Source organism: Cygnus olor, chromosome 1 (assembly GCF_009769625.2).
Source record: "Cygnus olor isolate bCygOlo1 chromosome 1, bCygOlo1.pri.v2, whole genome shotgun sequence".
Taxonomy (NCBI): domain Eukaryota; kingdom Metazoa; phylum Chordata; class Aves; order Anseriformes; family Anatidae; genus Cygnus; species Cygnus olor.
The window spans coordinates 26,991,580-27,012,473 of NC_049169.1; the positions used below are offsets into that span (position 1 = coordinate 26,991,580).

General features: G+C 38.7%; 1 protein-coding gene across 4 annotated transcripts in view; it reads right to left on the minus strand.

Annotated features, from left to right (window-relative positions):
• MET (MET proto-oncogene, receptor tyrosine kinase) overlaps positions 1–20,894 on the minus strand; it is a 91,951-nt gene that overhangs the window by 51,550 nt on the left and 19,507 nt on the right. For all 4 annotated transcript variants that reach the window (XM_040550288.1, XM_040550263.1, XM_040550273.1 and 1 more), the window contains exons 2-3: positions 19,395–20,609; positions 5,093–5,284 (exon numbers count right to left, since the gene is read on the minus strand). In XM_040550288.1, the coding sequence (XP_040406222.1) occupies positions 5,093–5,284; positions 19,395–20,594 (1,392 nt within the window). In that variant the 5' untranslated portion in view covers positions 20,595–20,609. The remainder of the gene's footprint in view (positions 1–5,092; positions 5,285–19,394; positions 20,610–20,894) is intronic.

A 20,894-nucleotide genomic window follows, 5' to 3' on the forward strand; every position in this document is an offset into this window, starting at 1 on the left:
CCAACGAGCAGTACATTTGCTTGGCCTTGACCTCAGTGAGGCCAGCTTCAGGTGTAGGGTGCATGTGCAGTGCTCTGCTTCCAAACACTGTTATGCTGAAAGCCAGCCTCTGCAGACGTCAAAGGCATTGGTCTCTTGTCTACTGTTAAGGCCAAACCAAGTGCGAGCTTTTCAGAATAAATCTTATAAAACTTTCCCATATCCCACTCTGCCCAGAGCTATCAGAAAGACTTCCCCTTCCTGAAGAACTTTTCTCTTCGTCACTCAAAAGTCACTCTCTGAGGTAATTTCAGGCAAAGAAAGAAAAGCTTCACCTTGGAACTGAGCAAAATAGAAGATATTTAATCTCAATATAGCATGGATTTTCTTTTCTTCTTCTTTTTTTTTTTTTTCTTTTTCTTTTGTGACAAACTCAAATGTCCCCAAAATACTGGCTGGTAATGAACGTGTCTTTTCCAGTTATGAGTTGTATCCTTAGTGTAGTTTCTTTGACTTGAGGGGAGTAAGACTGGTTTACACCAGCTGTAAATCTGATTCTACAGCTACGGCAGTGTGACTGTGTGCTGTTTTCTAATCAAATAACCACTGTGAAATACCTGATTCACTTTGCACCCAACAGCTGTACTTTCAGCCCATGTTCCCAGTCACACTCTGAAAACAAGCACAATAAGAAAGGCCGAAACAGCTGCAACTTTTCAACAGAAAAAAAAAAAAAGGGGGGGAAAAAAGCTTGTTGTCAGGCTCCAGCTTAGGAAGGAAGTAAAACCATTTTTCTTTTCTGTCTCATGCATGTCAGCTGTCTTTGAAAAATTATTACTGCTCTGTTTTGTAACAGAAACTCCACAATATTTAGTAAACTACAAACTCCAATCTATTCATGGCCAAATACAGATTTAACATTTCTGATGCAGCCAAAACATGCTCAGTATGTCAATGGGCTGCAATTATTCTCCAGGAGAACTCTGGAATTCACCTCCCGGCCCCAATTATCCTCCTTAAAAGAGCTCATGAATCTTCTGTGCTTGGACGATCTAGATTGATTTGATTTTAGTTTTAGATTTTGGCTGAAAAAAATAAACGTTTAGCAAAGGAGCCTGTATTAGTGTATCAGTGCTTTTCAGAGCTGCTAAAGTGAAAAATTCTATTTAATCTCACTAAGAGGACAAGTAGGAAACAACAGGTGACTATTCACTGGTTGGGTAAGGCATACCTGCTTTTGCATTCCAAATATTATTGGCTCTTCTGACGCTTTTTTTAAAGAAGCAAAATCAGGCTGTACTCTGATAACAGTTGGGTCATTAGCACAGCCATCAGCTTCAGTGGAATCACTTGTAAAGACAGGAACTATTCAGTATGATCTGGCTCTAAATACATCAAAAACCTAGAGTCAGCTAGCCATCATTTACAGAAGGAAAAATCGTGTTCTCAGAAACTACATATTAAACCTTCTCTTGACTTTTGCAGAAATGCTGTGCTGTAATTGTGTGGTAAACAGAAAAATATGGCTGGAAACAGAGATGAGGCATTGGTAGGAAGGAAGAAAGTGATGAGCAGAAGAAAGTGTAAAAGGATCTGGAAAGAGAGCAAGAAACATGAAAGAAAGAAGAGAAGGAGAATCAAATGGTTGGCTGCTGATCATATTTAAGCAGGTATAATAGGAGAATGTGAGATACATTTTCAAATACATTTTTCTTGGTTTGAACATCAGGAGCTTGATTCGGCACCTACCGGCTTCCACCGCACAGGCTTGGAGCTTCAATTGAATTTACATGACATGATACTGTGTTTTAAACATCTATTTTTTACCACAAAATGTTCATAATAATTAAAATGAACCTTAAATAAATATAACAAAATTTGATTAAAATTCATTAATTTCACCCTTAATTTTCACCAATATGTTTCATATTTGGGCATTGTGTTGCCAGAGACAGAGGTACAGTATTACTATTTCTTTTAATCTCACAGATAATTGGTAGTGCTGAAGTTTATGTCACAAACTAAATTGTCTAAACACAGACTCAAGATATGATATTTCAAAGAGGATCTAAATACAAGGTGAACTGTGTTCACTAGAAGTCTATATATGAATATATATTTTTTCTTTTTTTCTTTTAAATAGGTTCCATGAAAATATATTATGAAGATATTAATACAGTATAACCAGTTGTAACACACGTTTGCTGATACATAGAATTTTCTAGAAATTCTGCAACTCATTTTCTCTGAAAGCAAATCTCTCTCTGAACAGATATAGTCAACTCTGAATAGCTATGAGATACAAATAGGTTGCACAGGAAAATTCAATATTAGCATGTACAAAGAGCTAAAATATTAGTGCAAATGACAAACTGTGCAACAGGTAGGTGTACAATAAGGGAAAAAATGAGGATTTTTTGCAATATGTTCCAGTATATTTGTGAATGAAACAAAAAAGAAAATAGTTACATTTCTTTGCTATAAAATATGGGGAAGCGATTAGGGATATTGTTTTGATGAATTAAATCATTGTTAGATTATCCTGATTATTTTTTAATCCATTTTACTTCAGTAATGTTAGTTTAATAGCTCAATTTTTAATGATCTCCATCTCATTGCAGTTAATAGCTATATTTCCATAGAAACACTGCAAATTTGCTTTAGTTGGACATTTGCTAATGAACATGTTTGAAAGCACTTCCTAGATAACTATTAGTGTAAAAAAGAAAAAAAGACTTAATGTAAATGTACTTTGAATTCTGGAAAAAATGATGTCTTCTATATTCTAGAGACATAGTATTCCTTCCAAGACCATTTAAAGGCAAAAGAAATACTAAACATTTTATCTGGAGGTAGTGTCATTAAAGCTGGTTGGTATGCTTATTCTCCTGCTGGTTGCACAAAATCCTCAAAGAGCGAGCTCCTACTTATTATAATATGAGCCCAATGCTAACTTCCCTCTGTAACTCAAGCCAATCTAATTCAATGATGAGAATATTTCTGCAATGGCAATATGCAGTTTACACAATAGCCTTTCTTTTGATCTGTAACTGAACCTGGAATGGGAAATGTGTCCTGGAAATATTTTAATTGTTCCATGAGCGGGTAAATGTCTGAATGAGATGTGTGGTGCAGGACTTGAATGAATAATTTAAGGAATGTTACAAATAAAAATAATGCTGCCTTGTGCTTTCCACCACAGCTCCCTAAAAGCTTTGTGGCAGCCCAAAACAAGTGCAGTGAATAAGACAGTGGCTGTTATTAACTGTATATTTTAGATAAGGAAATGGCTTCAGAAAGGTTAAACAAATTGCTCATGTTCACTGTGTGAACCAGTATCTATGTTTAAGAACAGAGCGTAGGTTGCTCCTGTGCTCAGCGTGTAGCTCTTAGCATTTGCCTTTCCTGCGCTGAAGATTAGGTGCAGCTTAAAGATAACGAGGTCGTCAAAGGAAGTTCAGGTAAAACTGGCAGGGTTGTCACTGAACATTTTGTTAAATTCCTGTATTTTAGGGGGAAAGGAGAAATGCAATTTTCTCTGATTTTCTCCTGTTTTCCACCCATTCTATATGGTAAATTACTTTCATCTCCCTCTTTGCAGGAGCACTACGGGTTGTGCAACCTGGGGCAGGTTCTGCATCCAGTCTGTGCAGAAGGCAGTAGTGGGGACGTTGGATACCCTTTGTCCAAAAAGGGTGCCAATTGTGGATTAACAAATACTGGGGACAATATGTAACCCCACTTACTGGATGTGATAGGGACTGAGAATGAGAGGAAAGGAGAGAAAAAAGAGAAGGCATATTATTTAGTCTTCTCTGATGACTCATGCTACATAAAGAATTATATGAAAAGGTGTACATGCCCAAGTGGTTTTTAATGGGAGGTTACCAGATGTGGGAAAGCTGGAAGGGCACAGCAGCTCATGATGGCCTTCTTATCAGGAGTCAGTTAATGACGGTTGAGGGACAAGAGTGCTAAATTTAATGACTCTGTAGCCTACAGAGCAAGAAGAGTCAAAGACTGCCAATACATCTGGAAGTCCACTAGAGGACAAATAATACTGGCAGAGTAAAAAGGACACAGATCCTTGGGTGCAGGTGAGATCCAGACTGAGATACACCCAGGCTGGACCCTGTGGTGGCTGGAGAAGACAAGCTCTCCAAAGTGGTCATTCTGGGTTGACAGTGCTTGAAAGAAGGTGGGTAGGTAGAGGAAGCCCTCAATGTTTTCAAAGTATTTTGTCTTCTCATGTTTGACTGCCAAATTTTTAAAAGACTGCTGGCTGTATGGGTTAAATTTATTTTGTTATTCACCTACAAAGAAGGTATGCAGGCCAATCTACCTGTCTAGATTAGTTATGTACTCAGTGGAGGGAGACAGACCTCTCAGGAGGGTGATTTACCACTTACTACGGAAAACCTGGTTTAGGACAGGAAAAATTGCTGTCCAAAAGAACAGTGAGAAGACAACGAGTCCTAAAATCTGAGATGCATTCAGAGAGACTTGCAACTAGGTGGTGGAGGAGTTAATCTCAATTATTCGTCTGTGAGTCATAAACTCATATGGGTACGAAGCAAGTAGTTTACTGTCATAGAAGTGGATCAGTATATAGAAACAACTAATGCTCCTTATTCTACACTATAAACTGTCTGGGCATTTTACTTTAAACTAGATATAATCTGATCTTCTAGATCAACTGACCATATGAAGCATGCATCTGAAACTGTTCAGAGAATCAATCATTGTTTTAGAGCTTTTTTCCCCCAACTGGGGTTGGAGCATGCTTGATATGTATCTAGGACAAAAAGTTCAGTTTATATTCCTTTCAAAGAAATGTAGTTTGTACAGACCAAAAAAGATCTCTGGATTGAACCAGCCAGACTAAGTGGAGATATGGCGGATTTTGCTCCAAGACCATTGCTCCAAACCACAAAGCCCATGTGAACATTTAAAATGCTGAATGCTCTATTAGATGCTTTGTCTATGTTCCAGAGGCTCTATTTTACTCAGCAATTTGAAATTTCTAACACCCTGTTAAACTGGATAACACTGCTTCTTGTTTTTCACTATCCTGTTTAACTCCAGCGTTTTTTACCATGAAGACAATATTTACCTGCATGAAGCGTCCCTCTGAAGTTCCAAGGTTAGCAACGGTAAGGTTCCCGTTGGTGAAGACAGATATTGACGTTAACAGGACATTGTTGAACTGGCCCATGAACAAGTCAACCCTCTGCAAAGGAGTTGTAACTTCTAAGCGATATTCATCATCTTGTGCTCTGCAGTATGAAGCATTTCTTGAAAAAGCCTGTTAGAAAATGAAGTACAGATGAGTACTGTCTTTATGAGTAGGAATAGATCTTTGTCAGAGTGAAGTCATTTAACACAAATGCATTTGACCAAAAGTATTTTAAAATGTTTCAAACTTAATTGCTTCATCAGTTATGATGTTCTTTGAGGAAGGCAATGACTTCTTAACATTATGGGAATGCCTCTTTCAACTTTTTTATTCCCTCTGTAAGGAAAAAGCCTGTAAGGTCTTTATTTAAATGGATTATATAAGTGTAAGCACATATATCAAGGTTTTCTTTCTCTAGGTGAATTTCACAATGCTCCGTCTCCAAGGGTCTTAGAATTTTTTGATTGCAAATCTTGACCAGTGACACACCTGTTTCTAAAACAGTGATTCCTAGAAAATGATTCTCTAAAAAAACTTTTCATTTTCACTTTTTTTTCATTAAAATACAATTTTCCAGCATTTTTCTTTTTTTGTTCTCTTTTTTTTTCCCCTACATTTTTTCAGTGATAGGCAGAAAAAGGGAGAAAAAGGTGGAAAAAGAGGAGGAAATAAAGCAGGAAAAATATGTTTCTGATTGTATATTTTAATGGAAATATAGTGAATCCAGCTTTTTATAATTACTTAGGCTGTTATATTGATCATTTATTGCTCATGTGCTATTTTGTCCAATCACTATTTCTCAAGTGCAATGCAGTAGTTGCTGTTTTTTGCAGGATTTTCTCTTTCAGTTTGGTAATAGAGAATACGTTTTTAATTTTCATTGGAAAAATTCTTGAACAATACACTTTAAGGTATCTCTAGAGAAGAATATAACCTTCAGTTCTGATAATTCAATAGTAATCTATTAACTGAAAATTCCATTACTATTGATACTACATCATCTGTTTTGGGGAAATTGTATAGATAATAACCAGGAACCCCCTAAAGGATCTCTAACCAGTTTAAATTTGGAAGTCATCTAGTGTGTTCCCATTCTTTATGAATAAACATGTAGGAGGATTATAGAGGATCTTATGATGGTTCCCTCTGTTGAAATCAATACAGAGCTAGGTTTTTCCTAATTTTTTTATTGATTTATTGTTGTTACAAACATGTTTAAAAATCCTTTTAAAAGCTTGAATTAAGCCTTTTAAAGACAGTCAGAGTCTTTCTACTAAAGTCAATAGACCTGAATCATGCAGTTAAAGAACAAGTAGGAGTAAAATTTTATTTTCATATTTTCTTGATTTGGGTGGTTTTCCTTCTACTACTTAGAGTACTGTGAGAAAGAAATAATGAATCGAGAATTTCTTGCTGGCTTAACTCTGCTGAATTCTGGAAAAACCCCAAGGCACTGGAAACGCTACTAGCAAACTGTTGAACGTAATAGCTCAGTCCTTTGCTGTCAAATTGTTATGTTTCTGAACTGTGCCCAGCAATAGCACTGGCAGGTGAAGTTTCTTATGATCCCTGGAAGTTCCTGCCAGCAGTTGTGACAGTTTTCTCTCCAGGTGTCCTGTCAATTTACTGTATTGTTTATGTAAAATCCTGTATAAGGCCAAACAAGTGCAATTGAAATCTATGCCTAATCATAGCCTAATGATACAGAAAGAGGGCTTCCAGATTAGATCTGACACAACAGTGACTTAAAGGTTTGGTTACCCACATGCTAAAGCGTTTGCTCTATTAGTTTTTATATTAGCTGTTAATGTATGGTAGGAACTGACCTAGGAACTTTGCACTAGGCACACTGAACAGTCATTGAACAAACTTTACATATTTTTAACCCAGTACTTGACTGGGTTAAATCATCAACAGGAGACAAATTTAATTTTGCTTTGTTTTGGCCAACAAACAAGTGAAAAGCTTTATTCTTTTGTACTCATATCCTATCCAGTTGAAAAATATTTCTGAAACATCTGTGCAAAGATTACTCATACAATGAGTATGAATAGTTCAAGTGCAGAAAGATGTACAGTTTTCATGCTTTTTGAAATAAGACAGATTTCTGAGTTTACCCTCCCCCAGCTTGGGACCTCTGCTCTTTTCTATAATTCCTTTCCTTCCACGAGCAACCAACTTTGGGGAGAATGTTTCACTGTTAACCCTAAAAAAGTACATCCTCCTGTGTGCTTATCTTAACACGATTTGAGCATCCTGATGGTCCTTGTGAAACTCTGTTCAAGCTCTTTTATTTTTTTATTTTTTTTTAACATGGCTGCATTTTCCTATTTGCCCCGACACCTTTCCTAGCTTTCTTGAAGTCATTTCAGCCACAAAGTCATTTCAGCCTTCCTCAGAGATGTCGTAATTTTGGATATCTGCCCAAAGACCTGCAGACTGTTCCACATATGGCTCTCTTACAAAACCTGGCGCTTCATGGATCAACATAACATAAGGTTAGCTGTTCAAGAAATACGAATGCTTTGATCTTTGAGTAGAAATACAGAGATTAAAAGGCTACTTAGAAAACTAAAGGAAGATTGACAACACAGAAAACTTCAGCAAAGAAGCTGCTTTAAATTAACTCTTTGAAGATTGAATCTCTTCCTCCCTCTCTCTCTTTCTCTCAGTGTACACGTAAGTATCCTCTTGGCTGTCAATGTGGAAAAATAACTGATGTCAGATGATGCACTCTGGATATTACGCCAAGTTGCAGTGACAAATCACACAAATATTGAAATGGACGATTAGAGCACTGGTAAGTGCGTGGGTTGGGCTATATTGCCTCTCTTGTGTGATGAGAGGTGCCAGTTGGGTGTGATTCATAGCAAGGGCTTTGTGAAACTGGTGTAGGTGTGCCACTGGAATGCAAAGAGGTGCAGGAAAGCCCTGCCTTTTGTCTGTATCCAGAAGGTAGGAGATAACACACTATCTTACTCGTTCATAGGGGAAGTTTTGGTGTTTTGGAATTTTCCCTGGACTCAGTCCATGGAGGACAAACACACCGAAGAAGTCCTTAGACATCTTCAAGATGGGCTATCAGGAGCTGTTGCTACTTGGCAGTTAACTGATGATTTACACATCATGTTCAGTGGACTTAAAAATATTATTTTTGACAGAGTTGCACATTTGAAACTAGAAGTACAAAGTAAGGAGGAAAACTTAAAGTTGTTAACGAAAATCTCAAAAAAATACCCCGGTAGGTCAGTGTCAGTGTCTAGTCTCTGGTCTGAATAACTAGGCTCAGGGACCAAAAAAAAAAAAATAAAAAATTTTAACCAGAGATTTTTTCTGAGCTTTTCTGATATTTGCAGCAACTGCTGTTTGGAGAAACAGTTCAGTAAGCATTCCTCCAGGCCTGTCTTATTACAGCTGGCCAAAACCTCTCTTCTTATTTAAGTGCAGTGCTCAATTAGATAGTGATATTATGTCTTGATCTGATGCTTAATGTCTTGAATAAACTAGAAATTAATGACTTAATCACTGCAGAACATCTCATGCTGTCTTGCAAACAATTTGGAAGACATCATTAAAATTAAAATTTAATTTGACAAATTGAAGAAGTAGGCTGAAATTAACGAGATTTACTAGTGGGAATTGTAAAATGCTACAGTTATGAAGGATAATTCAAGTACATTCGGAATATGTAGGAGTCTTATTTCCCACTGGTTAGTTTATGTGACTTTTAACTTGTTAGCTCTCAGGAATCAAATGCCTACTTATCAGCTTTTGTTTTCTTCTATGGATCCTGGGAGCCTCCCTCAAGAGAAATGGGCACCCAGAAGTGCCTACAGCATTTCTCCTTTGAGCTTTTCTATGGCATAACATGGTGGAAATGTGCTACAGCTGGAGGAGATAGAGTCTGATATCTGCAAACAGCAAAAATCCATTTTCAATGAATAACTGCCGTAGTGGGAATGAATAGATGATTCTACATAACAAATTGACTCCCAATCTGATTTAAAATGGAAACAATGTACGAAGACATTTAGGAAATCTCCTGAATAGTTTCTTATCTCTCCTGTTGTGGAGGTCAGTGAGTCAAGATAAATAAACTGCAATTTTCAGGAGTGTGTCCTGTTGGAATCAAGTACATAATGATGTAAAACTTATACATATAACAGACTCTGAATAGCAAGAGTAACTGTGAGGAAGACAGAAAGACCTTATCAGACTTTTCTATCTCAATTTTCTTGAATATTTTTAGCCAATAAAGTCTTGCTGTTCTGTAATGCATTCAAATTTTCTGGATAGTTTGCAATATTTCTCTTCAGGTGAGCAATACATTTGATCACTGTGTCTTCTCATGTGAAATACAAGAAGTGAAATTCTGGCTCCAGTAATATCAGTGAAACCAGGATATTGCCTGAAGGGGATGAGTGACTTGATCAGCATCATACTGGAGTTAGACCTTGCACCATCTCTTTTCCAGTCCCAAGTTAAAAAATGTGAAGTACATTATAAAGCTCTCCTGTCTATTGTTGTTAACTCTGAAAGGAATTACTCCTTGGATTTCATAAAATTCGTAAATCTTCCCAGCTGTCACATAGCAGTCTCTTTCATTCTACACTCGGTTAGAGAAGACTACTAAAATCCTTGTTCTTATAGCTCCAAGACAAGGTGAGGAGAAAAATAACCAGGACAAACTTTCTGGCCTCTGGCCCATTTATGGACTCTGTTCACCTCATGCCTTCTTCTGTCAGTTCCCTTGGCAAAGAGACAATCTCCCTTCTCCTTTCCCCTGTAGTTTCATGCCTTAGCCGGTCAGACTGAATAAAGCACAATGGAGAAGCAGAGATATATCTAAGTAGCTTTCTACTCTGGTCCCATGGAAGAATATGTTCTCCTCTGCAATTTGCAAGAAGGAAAGTTTGTGAAATGGACCCAATTTTACTACTAGCAGTTCTAAAAAAACACAGTCACATTTGTTTTTCTCACTATACATAACTGTCACAGGCTATCTGAATTCTTTATGGTTATGGGCACAATCAATGATCATACAATGAAAAATTATGGACACATTTATTTTCTGGAAGTAATAGAGGAGAAAAGAATCTCTCGTGAACAAACTCCAGTGCTGTACAACAGGCAGGAGTGAAACCAGCCAGAATGGAGGAGCATGAGAAACAGAAGTTCTTTGGATGCAGCAAGTTGGCTTTTGCCAACAAGATCAACTGCAGTTCCACAGCCAGACTTGTCATCTGTTGGATCGGCACAATGGCAGAATGAGTTCCCAAAACTTGCTGCCGCATTTCCAAGAGAAGCAACTATGCGTAACTAAACAGGGATGGCCAGTACTAGTTGTATGTACGGTCCAACAGCAGGCTAAATGTACAACAGTGTTCTTTATTGGCACCAAGATTACATTACCTTCTTATTCTCCCACTTCATTTCCTTTATCAAATATTATTAATGAAGAGCCTGGGTCTTTCATTTTGAACTATTGCACACATTTATGGTGGAGGGCTCAGTATATCCTTGGAAAGAGATATTCCAAGGGGACAAATCAACTATTATTTGCAGTAGGGAAGCCAGACCAGAACAGTATGCTGGAGATACGCCGTGCATAGCCCACCTGCTGCTCTCACGGTACAGAAAGACAGCTAATGTTCACATGAAAGTGGCAGCGTTAGGTACTGATATGCTGTACGCTTGCCTTTTTCAAGCCATATTCTATCAAAAAACTACCTGGATTCCAGAAATCACTCAGAAGTCACATCACAAGAGAAAACAAAAATGCATCAAAATGCAATGTGACTTTTAAAACAGATTTTTGCAAAATATCAACAGACATCACTACCAAGCACTTTTTGTAATACTAAGGAGGGGTAAAACAATAAAGCATGGAGTGGGCCAATTTTGTCAAATGGACACACATTTCTGCACTAAACAATTCCCACGAAGCAGATCTGTTGTGTTTCTGATTTCTTCATGATGACTGAAAGACACACCTAGACTGTAGGTGCTGTGAACTCAGTCCAGCGTTCACTGAGAACTGAACACATCTGAGGCAGGGGACTGGGTTCTCCTGTTTCTAAGAACTTATGCTGGGGCACTGAAGCTTTGCTTTAAATGGGAAAAGAGTTTTTTCCTCTTTTTGTTTTAAACAAAGAATTGTTTCCCTCTTCCTTCCTCTTCTTCCCATTATTCCTCATGTATTTGAAAGCAATTCAAATTCTTTTTTTTTTTATAAAATACAGGAGAAGTATGTTCCCTTTCTGAGAATAAACTTTCAAATTTCAACTGCAAAGTAAGAGACCTGAAGTAAAAGCAACTTGAAACAATACTTTAAAACTGAAACAGTCAAGCAACCTTAATTATTCAGTGGCCACTACTAGGTGTTGCCATTGCCTGCAGATAGTCTCAGTTACAAAGGAAATCAACCCTTCAAAATAATACTTGTTGCAAAATAAGGAGAAATTTAAAGGGAATTACTGAAAGATCTTTAAGCTACACTTTCAGCTTCCAGGACTTGATCTAGAACTCACTGAAGTCAATGGAAAGATTATATAAAAGTTTATGCATCCCAGAAAAAAAAAAAAAAAAATTAAACAACTCTATTGATGCACCTTACGTAGTATCATTCCACTATCTCCTATACTTGTTGCTTTGATCTACTTCAGTGCTCAAACAGGGGGGAGGCGGTTACTGTAGTGATGCTCCACTTAAGGTAATAAGGTAAAAAGACATCCATGTTAAATGTAATTAGTTAATACAAATTAAGATGATTACATGTTCTATTGTCAAGATCATTCAAAGAGTTATTTGCTTTTGTCATTGAACAGTGCTGCATAAGTTTTCATAATCTGGTTAGTGCATTAGCACTAAGTAAATCCTATTGATTCAGCAGATAAAATGGACCTGAGTAATCTTTGCATTTTGCTTATTTCCCTTATATTAATTTAACATTTAACTCAGCATACAGATTGTCAAAGGAGAGGTGTTGAATCATTACAGATTTTGAAGAAATAAAATAAGGTATAAGAGCAGTCGATATAAACAGTTTTGCTGTACACTGATATAGTACATCAGGTGCATTTTTCACAGAAGTCCTTATTTACATAGAAGCTGTGATGAAATGGAAAAGCTGTGAATTCCATGTAGACCAGCTATCCTAAGATAATTTTGAGCATGGAGACTTTTATTCCAAGATAACATTGCACAACAACTGCACATCTAGCCAAAACAGTGGTACAAGAGACTCCTGGGATAGAAAGGAGTCCAGAAAGTAGGAGAAAATCATGCGGTTTGCCCTAATTCCCACAGTCAGAGCATTAAAGAAGAGTCACATCTTCCCTGAGAGAATGAAGCTCTCATTATCACTTTCCCCAAGATCATTCTTCCTCTAATGGTTCATTGTATTCACCTACTGCATATACAAGGCAAGTAATATTTCTTAGTGACCTGCACTTGCTTTCTGAACCATTTGCACAATGATTTTTCTTCATTAGCAGTAATTTTATTATTATTATTATTATTATTCAGTGTGGGATTTGACTCTGGTTTTACTTGTGTCTATGGAAATCAGGCATAATTCCATTCTGATGCAAAAACTGTCTGAGTTCAGAAACCCACATACCACCTAGAAAGTCCAAGTAACACAGCAGTCTCCTGGATACTAATTGCTCACTGTTGCTTTAGTGAGCAATAGTGAAGGTGATATGGGGTCCTGAGTCAGATCAAACTGTGAGTAGAGAAATGCTGAGGTAAGGTTGGTGCTGAGGGAGCTGAAAGACAGATGTCTGCTTTGTCAGGATTTTCATCCTAACGGCAGACAGGATAAAAAAGTGTTGTTCATAGACGGACAGAAATGGAAAGCTGGAAGCTTTTATGACTCATGACAGCATAGTATCTGAGATGGGTGCCCTCTGGATATGCTCCTTCATCATTTGGAAGCAGAAGCTGAGGGAAATTCATTCCTAATTTAGATGTCTCAGCTAACTTCCAAAGCCAGGTGGGATGAATCCAGGAGTTAGTAGATCTGCATGCGATGCACTGCAGCATCAGCTTTTCTTTCTCTGGGACACGGATTTGCATCCACAGAAACCCAAGCAGCTCTCTCAGGCAGGACTGACACAGTCCCATTACAGAACATCCATCAGCACACTGGAAAAGAACTTAGAGTGGGGCAAAGGACAATTAGAATTTGCTTCACACCCAGGAAAATAGACTTGGATCTGAACTTTACATCTCCAGTGAGTGTCCAAAATGCTGCATACCTGCTAGTCTACTTTTTGGAGACCTCTTCTTGTGGGGCTGCAAAGTGTTGCAAATTTTTTCAAAGTTACACAGGATGAGAAAATTATTCTCTGTACAGTTCTAATCTTTAGAGTTAATTAAAGGGCTTCAGAAACTCTGAGAAATAAAAAACACATGACCAGAGAATCCAGACATCCATGTGAAAAAATAAAAGTCACTTTCTGCTTGAAATGATTCTGTGTGATTCCAGAGAAACTCAGCAGTCACTCTCCCACAGTAATAACCAGGGAACCCTGCCTTCAATGGAAGAATTTGATTAAAAACTCTGGAAATGGAACATTATTAGTAACTCTGGATGATAAAGCAGTGCCCTTTGCAGAAAATGGTAGGTTAACGGGTACCGCTTTTTCACAGAGAAATCCAGCTTTCATCGAGAAGATGATAAAATACCATGCAGAAGCACTGGGAGGCAAACAGAGACAGGTCCTTAACAGGAGACCAGGGGAAGGAAAACTCTGTAGCTTTTGCAACGCTCAGAATAACAGGTCAGCTCTCAAGCCCCATCACTGCTGGGGCTTGGAAGAATCTGCAAAGATGCCTACAGCTCAGGGCAGTGCAGTACTTTCCAGAGAAGGTCCCTGACCTGCCTTGTTCCTTGTCATGATTTTTTCTTGGGAACTCCCTTGTGATGGTGTCCCTGGTTGGTCCCAGGGACAGAACAGCCCTTCACCTTTACAGTTTACTCCTCTGATGAATCTGGCCCAGCCTGATCTAACCTTAACCACAGTCGTAGCTGTACTCATACCATACCCATGCACACACCCGTACCACTTCTTTCATTACAGCTTATCAGGAGTTCAGACTGTCCCCATGATCCTTCAGGCTGTGATATTTGCCCCAGGCAGGCCTTGCAAGGCTAAGTAGGTAGATGGCTGTGTACCTAATGCTGGAGGGGCTCAGGATGGTGAGCACACCATGCCTGGCACCCTGTGTCATACAGGACATTATGGACACCCTTGGGGTGTTTCCTGGACTTTCTGCAGACAGACAGCAAGTGCAGAACAGAAATGTGGATGCAGCCCATCACCTTAGTACTAAGATTTAAGCCTGTTTTAAAGGATGTTACAGCACATTGCTCATCACCAAACTTGCTCTTCATTTATCCGTCTGAGATGTCAGAACCCACTGAGAAGCTTGCACAAAATCTGTACGGATGGGAGCAGGCTTCATGCCCAGGCAGAGTGCTGTATTCCATTTGATATAACATTTCCAGAGGAATAAATGACAACCAAACAGAGGGATTCTGGTGCCTGACTTTGAGGGAAAACATTCAGGCAAATTCTACTTGAAATATAGAAACACATTTCCTCCATGCTGTGAGATTATCCAAATAAGCCACATCAGCCCTTCCTAATCAGAGAGATGTGGTGTTTTTTTTAAACCTGCCAATTTTTTATTTTTATTTTCAAAGCCAAATGGTGTGGGATATTAGAGTTTCGGGACCTCAAAAGAGTTATTTGTCTCTGTTTATTTTATTAAATATTCCTAGACATACCCTAAGGATGACAGATCAATAAGTGCCTTTGTGGTTTCCTGATAGAAGGCAGCAATTATTTTCTTCCATTACAATATAAGCATAACCCAATTTTACTCATCTATCATGACGTGTAACAGTAATAAAAAAGCATCAGCATGTGTTCATTTTACTGTCATTTTATCTTTTGTTTTGGTGATCTTCTGTTTTCATTTCATGTTCTTCCGATGTGATTTCTCTCTCTTTGTGCCTTCCATTCGACAAGGAGTGGCGACCAGCTTGTCTTGCTTTATGACACTTGTGGGAAACACAGTAGGAAAAGCCTGTCTGCGGTTTCTCTTTTCCTGGGCAGTAAATGGAGTATGTCAGCCTTTCACCTGAACTTACCTGCTGAAGGAACTTTACAGAGCTGAATTTTGGTTTCATTTTTAGAGGTGCTTTTCCATGAAAGTCAGTAGGGACTGAAGCTATCAGAAGGTATCAGAGGAGAATTGGTCTCACAACGGTTTAGTAATAACAGACAGAAAGGCTAAACAAAGCCCATAAAATTAAGATCTAACTAATGATAGTTGAAATATACAGATGAGATTGTCAAGACTAAACTCAACCCATCTTCCTCACATGGAGAATCCCATTTAATCCATGATAGAAGTGCAGACTACCGGACTATGTTTGCAGATGAAGTAAGTAGTATTTGTCTCCTCAGCTAAATACTCCTCAACTCTAGCACCACGGCTGAAAGTGACTAAGTGTGACCAAATATAATTTGCTAAAAGCCTACATCCAGTTTCCTCTTCATTGGGGGTGAAGAGATTCCTGAACAGTGATTCAAAACCCTCCACAGCAGCTACCTCTCAGATATCTTTGTCCTGACTCAAGCAATAAAACCACTTTATCATGACTCCACATTTTTCTTTTAATTTGAAGCCACTTCTATCACCTCCTTTCTGTCATTGAAGTGACAGCCAGCTCTTCACTGAGGGAGATTCTCAGGAAGTGTTAACTGGTCACAGCTCCACCAAAGTACATCTGATAGCAGCCAGATGCACCTTCCCATTGACTTTTCCTAACTCTGACCTCAATGAGTCCAGGCTTTGCCTTTGTAAGTATTTCACTTGAACACAACTGGAAATGTTTTATTTTTATTTTAAAATGTTTTCCATGAGCACTGGAATAAGTGAAGCATAGTTGTGTCTGGATATGTATCTTGTGGTTAGTTGACTTTACTCTCCAACTAAGCTCTGATGGAGAGTTTTTCCATGAGTGAGCAATACCTGCTTTGGTCCCTATTAGTCCCTCTGATGTTTATAAAGGGGCTTCTTACACTTCATAGGTTTCCACATATGATGGATCGTTCTCTAGATTCACACCTGGATTCACATCTTTAAAATTTCTTACTGTTGAGTTTGTTAGGGCAACTAAAAGAAAGATAGGCATACCATAGCACAAACACACAAACTTCGTTGCTTTAAAAAAACAAGGCTAAAAGCTAATGAACTTTGTCATCCACATCAAAATTAGTCAAATTGAGCATTTTTGTATAAATGCTCAAAATCTGAGAAGAAAGGGTTGAGGAAATGTTTTGGATGTTTTATTCTAGTTTATTTTGTAGCCTTAGCAGCTTTCAGCAGCCTTAGACTAAACAGTACTGAGGGACAGCCTCTTAAAAAGATGGACTACCCCAAAGTCCAACCAAATTATGTACAATTTTCTTCTGGGACTTTTTTGGTAATATGGAATGGCCCTCATCAATCAGACTGCAACTGTAAATTATCAGATATCATTGCACTCCCTTGCAAACATTGCTAAAGGCACTTTTATTCTTTTTAATTTTGAAGTTAGTGGTATACCATATGCACTGCTGTACTGTTTTCACTGTCATATGACTAAATGTCAGTGGTCAGTGCCTTTCACTTGCATCAGTGGTCTGTGGTTTCATTCTGTCAACGTTAAAAAGAAAAATCATCTTGGCTGCATTACAAAAAACAAGTTTTTAATTTTGCCAAAATAAACTGTGACAAACTTTCACAGTTTATAAAAGCTTTCTTTAAAGTTGAAGGTGACTTATAAAGGGGAAATTGTGTTATGTCCCTACGCGAGTTTTTATAATGTACAAAAAAGGGCATAAGAGTTGAGAAGTTTGGGATTTTTAGTTTTGTTTTTATCTCTAGCAAAATCAAGGGAGGTCAAATCTGACAATAATGTAGTTTCTTTCTTATGCCTTCTCCTTCCCTTCCTTTGCCCTCCAACCTTGAAGGTCTGTTTTGCATACCTGAGAAAAATGCATTCATAAAGGATGCCTGGCAAATTCTTGTGACTTATTTTTGGCCAATTGAAACCTGAAAAAAATCACAGGACTCTTTTCATTGGAGCCCTAGTGATTCCTCTGGAATAAAGTAATGAAAATGAATGTCAAGGCTTGACAGTCTTGATATGTCTGGGTTAAGCAAACAATCAGGACTAAAAAAATCAGACTGCCTTTATGTCATTTAAACGAACCACAAGAAATCACAGCAACGTTTTTCCCTTTATCAATTTAATGTAGCAGAAATCAGAGTTCTGATGACATTTCTTGAAAATGGGCAACTATAATAAACCGTCTGCAGTATAAGACATTCAGTTCTGATATGCAAAGCAGCAGCAGACTCTGGAAAAGCTTTTGAAACAAGAAAATACTTTCCAGCATGTGAAAAGTGACAAATTATTCTGTCAATATTTTAATGGTATACTCTGCAATGAAAAGCTCACCTTATGAAACAGGTGTGTAGGCAAGAACAGAATGAGATAAGTTAAAGGCCACAAGCTTTAAAGACAGTCACTGACAAATAAAACACACTAGGAATAAGAAAAAAAAAAGGGGGAAAAAAAAGCACTTTCAAGCACTTTCAGAGAAGAACAAAGTTCATTGTGAAAAATGAACTGAAAAATGAAAATAAAAGGATATTAAGAACTGGAATGAAAAATAAGGACGGCAATAAAGCAGTGAACAGACAAGAAGTTACTGTACTGCGTGTTTGCTATCTTGTTTTTAGCTCCTGAAAATTGTTTCCCCTCTCCTTAAAAAGGAAATAAGATGCTACATCTGTTGTGGTTGCTGTATTAGCATCCACTGGCAGTGCCTAGGTCTGGGCTGAGCATCTGGTGCCTGCAACAAGCAGTCAGTCCCTGAATGTGGAGGCTGTTGTGATGCTCTGGCTGGGTTGGACCCCACATCTGGGCACACTCCCACTACTGGGGAAAAGGCACAGCACCTCTGCAATGGATGCTTCTGCAGAGATGCCCCACTCCCACCTCTGGCAGTGAAGACCTGCCCTCCCCTTTTTCATTCAAGAAGTTCCCAGCTCCTCCACCCCCTCCCGATGGCCTGGGCGGGGCAGCCAGGCTGAGGAAGATGCTGGTGGCATTGCAGCGATGAAGGCCTGCTGTTCCCACCCTCACCCCAAGCCTTCCCCAAACGCAGGCTGAGCTGTTGCTGTCCTGGCCCAGCTCTATCCCTGCCCGTGGGGCTGAGCAGCTTCTTTGTAACCCCTCTGGCCCTGCTCTGTGGCAGGGGGCAGAGTGCCACCTCAGAGCTCCATGTTTCTTTTATTTGAGAAAAGAAAGCTCCACAGGGAGCACCTATAAGGCCCTGCTGCATAATTCCACATGAGAATGTTTTATGTTCCAGAATAAATTTTAAAAGTACCCAATTCCAGATCCTGTATTTCCTTTACAAATGCTGCCATGGGCACAGACACTAACTAGAAAGGAAGAAATCATTCCTGTGGTTCTTTCACCTCGGTATTTCGGGTGGTTGGAAAGCAGCAGCCACCCAAACACACGGTGCACAGAGAGGCCACCTTTCCTATCCAGGACTACCAGTATCCTCATTCAGACACACTTTTAATAGACACTTCTTTCATTAAGAAAACTGATTTCAGTGGGACCGTTTATGTATCAAGCATGAGTAATTGTATTACAATCTGGCTCTTCATGGCATGTTCCAAACCAGCTCTTCCATTATTTTATTTTATTTATTTTTCTAAAGAGGGCAGTGATTCAGCATTAACATAGTTTAAAATATGAGTGATATTTTCAGGGACACTTCAGTGCACAAGGAGATGAATGTTAATGAAGACTTCTTTAAAATAGTGAAAGAAGTAATTCCCTTAATGTTCCATTTATCTGCAGCACAGACTCTTGAGAACACAGAATAACAATTACTTACAAATAAAAAGAAGGCTTTTTTTTTTTTCTTTCCCCCCAGTTAAACTAATACTTAGCACCATAAGGACCTCAGTGATTTTCATAGTCAATTTACAGGAACTTGTTCTTACAAAGATGAATCATCAACAATGCTAAGTAATCTGAAATTATCGGGGTTTCACATTTTGCAGCCGAAGCTGAAAGGACAGCTACATGACAATGGCATAGTCAAAGAGAGAACAAGAGTCCTAAAATGTAAAAAAATTAATCGTCACTTACCCTGTTCAAGCAGTATTTGCTGTCTTTCCCATAAAAGTGTTGGAGACATTTCATGTTCTGCTTGTCGACGATTTTGTTGAAGAACTCGTTGATTGTTCTCACGGAGACAGCACAGACAGCAGATCTGTTTGTTGGTTCTGAGGAATCGGGTTTACTTTGTGCAAAAACGCCATAGAGAATATCGTCGTTCAACCCAAGGCCCATTTCATGGGCTAGAGCTGCACCCGGCTTGCTTACATACGCAGCTTGCAAAATGTTGAATACCTCCTTTCGAATGGACCTCTTCCTCCTCTTTTCAGTAAAAATACACTCAAGAGGCATTTCCATGTAAGAACGCATCTCTGAATCTAAAGTGCAGAAGCGGATAATTCTAGTGTGGAAAGCCTGGGAGTCGAGAGATTCTCTCTGGACAGTCAGAAAATAGGCAAAGTGGTCATTTTCAAAGGCATGAACATACCTAATGGGATAAGAGTCGCGGAACTGAGGGAGTATGTCTATGTAAGACTGATCTGTCAGAAATTCAAACCCATCCTGTGTTTCTTTTAACCTTCTAACTGATATTGAATGCAGTACATGGGGAGGTTGAAATGCAGATGTCACAGTGTTTCCAACAAAGAAGTTGACAAACCTGTCTTTTTCAGTCACCAGAACTTTGGTTCCTAACGTGCTTACAACACAATCAGGACAATTATCTGGTTCTCCGTCCACCTGTGGTGAATACATGCAGTGCACCTCGCTTTCTATGTCAGCGGGGTTGTCGGGGGGAATGATGTGACGGTGACAGATGCCTCCGGACACGCTACCACAGCTGATGAGCTGATCATCGTAATAGGTTTCTAAGAGCAGTGCCATGTTGACATTATCCTTCCATACACTGCTAGATAAATTGGCTTTATCTTTGCAGTCCTCACATGGTGTGCAGTCAGGATTCTCCAAAACGGGCCCAGTCTTGTACACAGAAATGTTCTGGAGAGTTTCATTTAGTACATAAATCTTGTTGACGGCTCCAATATAAACATGATTCTTGTATAAAACTACATTCTGAATTGGTGTCTCTGTGATGAAGTTAGGAAGATCATATTTTACACTCAAGTTCATCTCTGATTTTTTAGCTGCTTCTTTGCATTGTCCATGGCTTCTCTGCAGCAATGCAAACAGGAGTAGGATAATCCCAGAAGGATAGGCAGTAACAGGCTTCATTGTCAGAGGTTTAATCTGTCAAAACATATTTAAAGGGAAGAGTCGTTATATTTCTTAGAGTCAAACATGAGTTTATCAGTCAACAGAAATCTGTTTCTAGGCTGCACATATTAGCTGAACTATTTCAGTTTAAGAAGTGTCATAATCTTGCTTAGTGTCCTTAATAACCTTGTGCTAAAAACTGCTGTGATTACTGTTTTAGTGGGTACCCGTTTCACTGCTTTCAGAACAATTCACAGCAGGACTTTATTATGATAAATTTTGCAAGACCCTTTGGTGTATTTTACAATGATAGAAGAG